At 48.2% G+C, this 8,906-nt stretch overlaps 1 protein-coding gene across 1 annotated transcript in view; it reads left to right on the top strand.

Annotated features, from left to right (window-relative positions):
• Window positions 1–512: 512 nt before the first annotated feature.
• The window catches only part of LOC144511183 (integrin alpha-11-like), a 177,837-nt gene continuing 169,443 nt past the window's right edge, over window positions 513–8,906 (top strand). Inside the window, exon 1 of the mRNA XM_078241244.1 lies at window positions 513–806. Coding sequence (XP_078097370.1) covers window positions 674–806 — 133 coding nt within the window. The 5' untranslated portion in view covers window positions 513–673. The remainder of the gene's footprint in view (window positions 807–8,906) is intronic.

Below are 8,906 nucleotides of genomic sequence, written 5' to 3'. Positions count from 1 at the left end.
TGAGGGAGAATTTAGCATGGCCAATGCACTTAACCAGCACGTCTTTCAGAATGTGGGAGGAAACCAGAGCACCCGGAGGAAACCCACGCAGACATGGGGAGAACGTGCAGACTCCACGCAGAGAGTGAATTGACTCTTCCACCCTGGGATATCTAAGTGAAATATTTTTAAACTTTTCAGAAAAAATTCAGAAAGTGATTTTTACTTTTTTGAAAAGAATTCTGCTAAGACTTTTTTTCACGACACTTAAGTCAGTTTTAATAGAGGTGGCATTGAGACACCATTAATCTTTGATAGTCACTGTTTATGATTTCCTCCAAGCTGTCACGTTTGAAGAGTGACACTGAGCTAGAGTGCACAGAGGAAAGCTAATGTTTTCGGAGTGTCAGAGCACAGCCAGTATCTGCTTTCCCCTCCTCTCCACGTCGTTGACATCACATGCAGGCAGGCAAAAAGTTCTCAATTCATTGCTCATTAATTCCAGCCACTGGCTGCTGCTGTTTCGAAAAACCGGGCTCCCTGCTGGATGCGAGGGACCAGGGGAAAGGGGAGGAAACACATTCCCTGATCTACAAACCTTCCTGCAGACTCAAGACCTCCTAATCCTGGGGGCCCTCCTCCAAGAGCCGTCCTACCTCCCACAGTGACAGTGGCTGAGAGAGTCAGAGAGGGAATGAAGTCTCACCAAGTGCAGACCGGTGACAGTAGCAGCACCACAAGAATCTGCAGCTGGACTTTGAGCATTCCGATACGCATGGATCTGTACAGATGTGCCTTTCTTGTGGGGATCTTTACTCTGCTACCAGGTGAGAAGGGGAAGGAGGTTTTCCATTGATCGATGGTGTAGGGAAGTGGACAGTCTCCCTGAAAAAGTCTGCAATTTTTTTCCTAAAACAAATAGACTTATTAGCTGTGAGAAGGGACCTGTGTACTTGGTAATGGATAGAGTGAGAGAGTGTGTGAAAGAGAGAGAGAGAGAGAGAGAGAGGGATGCAAGGTTCTGATTAACCCAGTTTCCTACAGGGAAATTACATCGAAGTCAGCCAAGTTATACATAAAAGTGGAAAAATAGAACAAGTATAAATCAACATGCTGGAACTCTTCTGAAGTTGGTTAATTAATGTAAAGTCTTTGCGTGTCTCTCTCCCTCTGTGTCTGTCTCTTGTGCTCCTGACAGTCATTTGTCTATTAAGTAATTCCAAAGTGGATTGAGAGAATGTTTTAACTCCAGTGGTGCATGCACAGTAAACATGGTGTGCCTCCTGTCACTATAAAGGCATTCGCATATGTGGCTACTGGAAGACCTTTCCAGGAGGTTGGATTATGTTATTATGGTGTTGGGTTTGGTGAGACCATTTTTAAAGGAACAGTCCCTGGCTTTTCTTTTTAAGCTTTTAAAAGGCTCTCAGCCCACCAGATCGTTGTACAGAACGTGTGCACTTGTTCCCGCTTTACATTCCTGTTGTTGTGTGAGTTGTGAGAGACACTCTGTAAGCAGCAGGCCAGGTGCACGTTTTAATTTAACAACAATAAGGGTTAAGCAATGAGGCAGGAAGTTAGAAGCTATGCGCTGAGTTTGACTGATTAAAGATGAGGTCTGCAGTCTATTAAAAAAAGGGAGACCTTCGCCGGAATTCTACTGCCTCCCGCCCGCCACGGAATTGGAGCGGGCGAGGTGCGGACAACGGAAATGTCTGTTGACCTTGGGCAGGAATTTTTGGTCTCGTTCGAGCAAGGCACTAAAATCCAGCCCCATGTCCTTTTATAATATTTATTTCAAAAACTGGGTTCAATGCTTCAGGTTTTTAATTCGATTTGATTTGATTTATTGTCATGTGTGTAGGGATACAGTGAAAAGTATTGTTTCTTGTGCGCTATACGGACAAAGCATACCGAACATAGAGAAGGAAAGGGGAGTGCGCAGAATGTAGTGTTACAGTCATAGCTCGGGTGTAGAGAAAGGCGAACTTAATGTGAGGTAAGTCCATTCAAAAGTCTGACAGTAGCAGGGAAGAAGCTGTTCTTGAGCCAGTTGGTACGTGACCTCAGACTTTTGTGTCATTTTCCCGACGGAAGAAGGTGGAAAAGAGTATAACCGGGGTGCGTGGGGTCCTTGATTGTGCTGGCTGCTTTTCCGAGGCAGCAGGAAGTGTAGACAGAGTCAATGGAGGAAGATCCCAAGTTTGATCTCTGATCAGAGTGACCAGTTATTGTGAAATAAAATAAGGAACAATTTGCCCACGTGTAGCTGCTTCATCTCTGGGCTAAGAGAGAGCGGGAGCCCTGGCCAATATTTATTCTTAACCAACCTCTCGAAAACAGATGATCTGATTACCTGGCACACTAGCTGGCTGAAGCAGCCAGCATGATTCACTGAGGCATCGACATTCACTGCAGGTTTCCATCCAAGTGTCTCTTTAGTAAAACCCTCCACAAGATAGACTGAAGTTTACTGTTGATACCAGAATGGGTTGCCATGACATTAGAGACAATTCTACTGACCTCTCGGCCCTAAGGTGCCTTCCCACATCTGGAGTGTGGAGGTGTTCTTTGTTGAAGGAAATGGTTTTGATGCGAGACAGTGATCCTGGACACCATTTACTCGCGTGCACCAGTGATTATGAATCAGCTTCCTTCATCATTGAAAGAACGTGTTGGAGATCGAGCTCACAGCTTCAACCCATGAGCGTCAGAGATTTATAGCCCATATACATGACACATTTTGCATCAATAACAGGTCATTTTTGACTTCATATTGTCTCAGTGTAATGTGAATCTGATTCATACTCAGGGATAAGGCAGGAGGCAGTTTCCAAAGAGAGTTACCCCGCAGAAGGTGGCCATTTTGCCCATCAACTCTGTGCCAGCTCCTTGCCAACACAATCCAAAATTAATCGCTTTGCTCCAATCTCCCATTCTTAGCTTCCTTTAACTGAGACCCTATCCCTGTCTCTGTGCAAAGTACTCCATGCTCTCATAACCTCGAAGTAAAGCTCTTTCCTCATTCTCCTGGTTACAACCCAAGGCTTCAGCTAAGCGTCCAGGGCTCTAGCCCTGAAGCAGACTTGAAGGAATCACCTGCCAGAGATCTGGAGCTGTCTCTGCAACTTCACCACTGAGGCCCATGCCCAAAGTGCCACCCTCCCAGGCTAAAGGGTTAGCAGGGAGTCGTGATTGGCCCAGATCCGGCCAGTGGCACACCACTTCAACAGCTGCTGAAAGATAAAGTTAAAGTTTATCTATTAGTCACAAATAGGCTTACATTAACATTGCAATGAAGTTATTGTGAAAATCCCCTAGTCGTCACTCTCCAGTGTCTGTTCAGGTACATTGAGGGGGAATTTAGCATGGCTAATCCGCCTAAGCTGCACATCTTTGGACTGTGGGAGGAAACCAGAGCACCCAGAGGAAACCCACGCAGACACGGGGAGAATGTGCAAACTTCACACAGACAGTGACCCAAGCCAGGAATTGAACCCAGGTCCCTGGCGCTGTGAGGCGGCAGTGCTAACCACCGGGCCACCGTGTGGAGATGGAGGAGATGGGGAAGAGGGTCACACATCTTTTGTGCTTTTGCATTACTGAGCTAACACAAGCTGAAAGAGTTTACAGGTTGGGTTTAAAGCCCTCAGCTCACCCTCTGCGATGACGCAGGAATTTAGCATGGTTTCCTCCGCGTCAAATTGCGAGCTGAGCGAGATCCATTTCACTGCATATCACCGAGGAGACAAAGCTTTAACATTGCCATCCACTCTTGGTTGGTTTCCCGAATTAAAACCTCTGTTAGCTTGTGGTCACCCATAGCTCTGCGACACCTCATAGAATCATAGAATCCCTACAGTGCAGAAGGAGGCCATTCGGCCCATTGAGTCTGCAACGAGAACAACCCCACCCAGGCCCTATCCCCGTAACCACACGTATTTACCCTAGCCAGATCCTCTGACACTAAAGGGCAATTTAGCATGGCCAATACACCTAACTTGCACATCTTTGGAGTGTGGGAGGAAACCCGGAGCACCTGGAGGAAACCCACGCGGACATGGGGAGAATGTGCAGACTCCGCACAGACAGTGACCCAAGCCGGGAATTATACCCAGCTCCCTGGCGCTGTGAAGCAGCAGTGCTAACCACTGTGCTGCCCCACCTGTCTTAACATGCACCAATTCCTGTTCTGCTATCCCCCCAGTGCCCGCTGACTTACTTTGGTTGCCAATCAAGAGGTGCCTTGATTTTATAATTCTCCTCCTTGATTTCAAATCTCTCCACGCTCTCTCCATTTCCTATCTCTGTGATCTCTCTAACCCTAAACCCCGGTGAGATATCTAAGCTCCTCTAATTCTGACCCCTCCTGGATCACTGATTTTAACCACTCCATTGGTGACTTTGCCTCCAGCTACCTGGGCACTAACTTCTGGAACTCTCTTTCTAAACTTCTTTGCCTTCTAACTCACTTTCCCCATTTAAGACACTTCTTAAAACCTATCTCTTTGAACAAGCTTCAGGCCATCTCCCCTAATATATCCGTACGTGGCTCCATGTCATATTGTGTTCTATAACATTCCAGTGAAGTGCCTTGAGTGCTTTATTACATTTAAGGATGCTATATAACTATAAGTTGTTGTTTTCTATGTGGTTGTCCTGAGGAATGCTTGGAACCAGGAAGACAAATGTTGGAAGGGATTGGGAGTTGCGAGGAGAGACTAGTTGGAACGATCACGGCTTGAGTTCAGATAATGCCACGGTGGCACAGTGGTTAGCACTGCTGCCTCACAGCGCAAGGGACCCTGGTTCGATTCCGGCCTTGGCTCACTGTCTGTGTGGAGTTTGCACATTCTCTCCGTGTCTGCATGGGTTTCCTCTGGTTTCTTCCCACAATCTAAAGGTGTGCAGGTTGGGTGGATTGGCCATTTAAATTGCCCCTTTATGTACCAAGATGAATAGGTTAGGGGGATTAGTGAGGTTAATGCATGGGGTTACGGGGATGGGGTGGATCTGGGTAAGATGGTGAGTCGGTGCAGACTCAATGGGCGGGATTTTACGGCCTTGCCTGGGCAAGACCAGAAATTCCAGCCCGAGGTCAACGGAGATTTCCGTTGTTGGACCCCTGCCCGCTCCAATTCTGGGTGGGTGAGGTGGTAGAGTTCCGGTCAATGGGTGAATGTAATTGTCCCACCCTCCACGGGAATCGGAGCAGGCGAGGGGTGGACCATGGAACAGTTTGTTGACCGCGGTTGGGATTTTCCAATTTTGGGGCGAGCAAGGCCGGATAATCCCATCCATTGGGCCGAATGGCCTCCTTCTGCACTGTAGGGATTCAATGATTCTATGAACTGGCCACAATCAGGAGGGGAGCAGTGAATTCCTGGCCCAAGCTTGCTCCTCCCAGCTGACAGAGAAATTGGGAATATAGCACATCCCACCGGAATCTCTTGTGGTTCACAATGGGTTTGTCTAACTGAGGTCCCCACACAGTTTCTGGCATCAAGTCCTGGCGACCTCAATGGATCCACACTCTGCCTCCTTCCTGAGTTGCCTGTTCAGATTGCTAGTTAATGTTGGGTTACAGCAGGACGGCAGCAGGATCGGGGTGGTGGGTGGGGGTGGGGTTCGGGGGGAGGCGGGGGGGTGGTGGGGGGGTAAGTGGCTCACCTTATTTTAGCGACCTCTCCCAGCCTGCCTGGCTTCCCCATCTGGCAGGGCCAGTTAAACACATAGCCCACATAGTTGGAATTTTTTAATTTCCAAACAACTTATTTACAGTCACTTTATTAGCTTGTGAAACAGTTGGGTTTTGGCACCTCACGTACACCGTGCGGTACAAACTCCAGTCACTCAAAGCGAATAGTGGCACGCTGTGTGGAAGCACCCCTCCCCCTCACCTCTCCCTGAGGTAGCCTCACAATCACTCACATTGTTAACTGCGGCTCAGTTGGCAGCAGTCGCACCTCTGAGACAGAAACTCATAGATCCAAATCCTGCTGCAGAAACCTCAGCAAAAAAATGAGGCTGATATTGCAGCAAGTATTGAAGGAGTGCCACATTTCTCATGTATCGCCTTTTGGATGTGACATTAAAACGTATCTTTGCCCCACCTCTCAGGTGGATGTTAAAGATCCTACTGTGCTCTTTTGAAAAAGAGCAGAACAGTTCCCCCCTCATTTATCACTCAGGCAGCATAAGAATAACGGTCTTCTGGCCGTTATCACATTGCTGCTTGTGGCAGCTTGCTGTGCACAAATTAGCAGCCATGACTGCGTGGAGTTTGCACGTTCTTCCTGTGTCTGCATGGGCTTCCATGGATTGTCTCTGTAGCAGATTGCCCTTCTCTCGAGCCCAGTGCACAATCACTCACCAAGGGTGGCACGGTGGCACAACGGTTAGCAGCCTCACAGCGCCAGAGACCCAGGTTAAATTCTGACCTTGGGTGACTCCCTGTGTGGAGTTTGCACATTCTCCCCGTATCTGTGTGGGTTTCCTCCAGGTGCTCCAGTTTCCTCCCACACTCCAAAGATGTGCGAGTTAAATGCATTGGTCATGCTAAATTGTCCCTTAGAATCAGGGGAATTAGTAGAATAAATATGTGGAGTTATGGGGATAGGATCTGGGTGGGATTGTTATCAGTGCAGGCTTGATGGGCCGAATGGCCTCCTTCTGCTCTGTAGGGATTCTATGATTCTATGTTTTTGACATTACAACAGCGATTACATCTCAGCATGAAGTAATTGGTGCAAAGTGCTTTGGGATATCATGAGGTCATGAAAGGCACTATATAAATGCAAGTTGATCTTTCCACTTCAGCTTCACCCCTCCTGCAGGAAAACGAGCAGCAGTTCCTCTAGGGTCCATCGCTTCATTAACATTAAAATTCATCTGCCAATGGTGAGCCAGGATCTCAGAGGAGACAGCCATCCATTCTTGGGCAGTGGTCAGCACTGAGTGAGTGGGATCATCTTGGCAGGACATCCCTACGCCTGCAGAACATTTGTGTCCTGTTAGTCATTCAAAATTCACTTCCTCCAAAACTGATGCACCGTGGCAGCAGTGTGTACCATCTGCAACTCACCAAGGCTCCTGAGGCAGCACCTTCCAAACCCGTGACCTCTGTGATCTAGAAGGACAAGGGCAGCAGATACATGGGAGCACCACCACCTGCAAGTTCCCCTCCAAGCCACTCACCATCCTGACTTGGAAATATATCGCCATTCCTTCTCAGTCACTGGGTCAAAGTCCTGGAATTAGGTTTAAGTTTATTTATTAGTCACACGTAAGACGTACATTGACATTGCAATGAAGTCACTATGAAATTCCTCTCGTCGCCACACTCCAGCGCCTGTTCGGGTCAATGCACCTAACCAGCACATCTTTCGGACTGTGGGAGGAAACCTACGCAGACACGGGGAGAATGTGCAAACTCCACACAAACAGCGACCCAAGCCGGGAATCGAACCTGGGTCCCTGGCGCTGTGAGGCAGCAATGCTAACCGCTGTGCCACCATGCCGCCCCTTCCCTCCCTAACAGCATTGTGGGTTAACCCACAGCATGTGGACTGCAGCAATGCAAGAAGGCGGCTCACTACCACCTTCTCAAGGGCAACTAGGGATGGGCAATAAATGCCGGCCAGCCACCGATGCCCATATCCCATGAATGAATATTAAAAAAGCCATATGATTTGATCACATACTTCAGATTAAACCCAATGGGTCTCTCAGCCTCTCCCCACTCCAAAACCACACACATTTCCCAGATAATCACCCATCTGGAACTCTCGGGAATTTCCAGGTTTGAAGAAGGGTGAAGGTTTCTCCATATCATTTTGATACCCGTCCCTGACATATTTGAATGGGTTGGTCCATGGGTTTTTGACTGCACTGTCTTGTTTGTATGCCACTGTCGCCTCCCCTGGGTGGCACGGTGGCACAGTGGTTAGCACTGCTGCCTTACAGTGCCAGGGACCTGGGTTCGGTTCTGGCCTCGGATCACTGTCTGTGTGGAGTTTGCACGTTCGCCCCGTGTCTGTGTGCGTTTCCTCCGGGTGCTCCGGTTTCTTTCCACACTCCAAAGATGTGTGGGTTCAGTGGATTGGCCATGCTAAATTGCCCCTTAGTGTCAGGGGGATTAATAGGGTAAATACGTGGAGTTACAGAGATAGGATCTGGGTGGGATTGTTGGCGGTACAGGCTCGATGGGCCGAGTGGCCTCCTTCTGCTCTATAGGGTTTCTATGATTCTACTCCCGCTTATGTGCAGCAGCGTTTGACCTTAATGACGCTGTCACAGTTTAAGATGATTTGGTCTTTTTCCCAGAAAAAGCTTGGACATGAGACATCTTAAGGTGGCATTTTTTTAAACTAAAGCTTGCTGAAAGATATCAACTCCCCAAGACGCAAGACAGGCCCTGAGGTGATTGTGGATGGACAGAAAAATGAACATTAATTGTGTGCCCCATAATCTAAAATTAATATCAAACATCGGGGCGGCACAGTGGCACAGTGGTTAGCACTACTGCTTACTGATCCAAGGACCCTGGTTCAATACCGGCCTTCAGGTGACTGTCTGTGCAGAGTTTGCACGTTCTCCTCGTGTCTGCGTGGGCTTCCTCCGGGTGCTCCAGTTTCCTCCCACAGTCCAAAGATGTGCGGGTTAGGTGGATTGGCCATGCTAAATTGCCCCTTAATGTCAGGTGGATTAGTGGGGTAAATATGTGGGATTATGGGGGAATAGGGACTGAGTGGGATTGTTGTTGGTGCAGACTCGATGAGCCAAATGGCCTCCTTCTGCAGTGTAGGGATTCTATGATGATTCCATGATTCCCCCAACCTTTCCTCACCTGAATGTATCATCGATTCCCTTCTCTCTCAAATGTTTGTCTAGTGACCCCTCAAATGAATCTGTGCTATTCACTGCGA

Source organism: Mustelus asterias, chromosome 24 (assembly GCF_964213995.1).
Source record: "Mustelus asterias chromosome 24, sMusAst1.hap1.1, whole genome shotgun sequence".
In the NCBI taxonomy this organism is placed as follows: Eukaryota; Metazoa; Chordata; class Chondrichthyes; order Carcharhiniformes; family Triakidae; genus Mustelus; species Mustelus asterias.
This window is presented reverse-complemented; position numbering and strand designations above follow the sequence as displayed.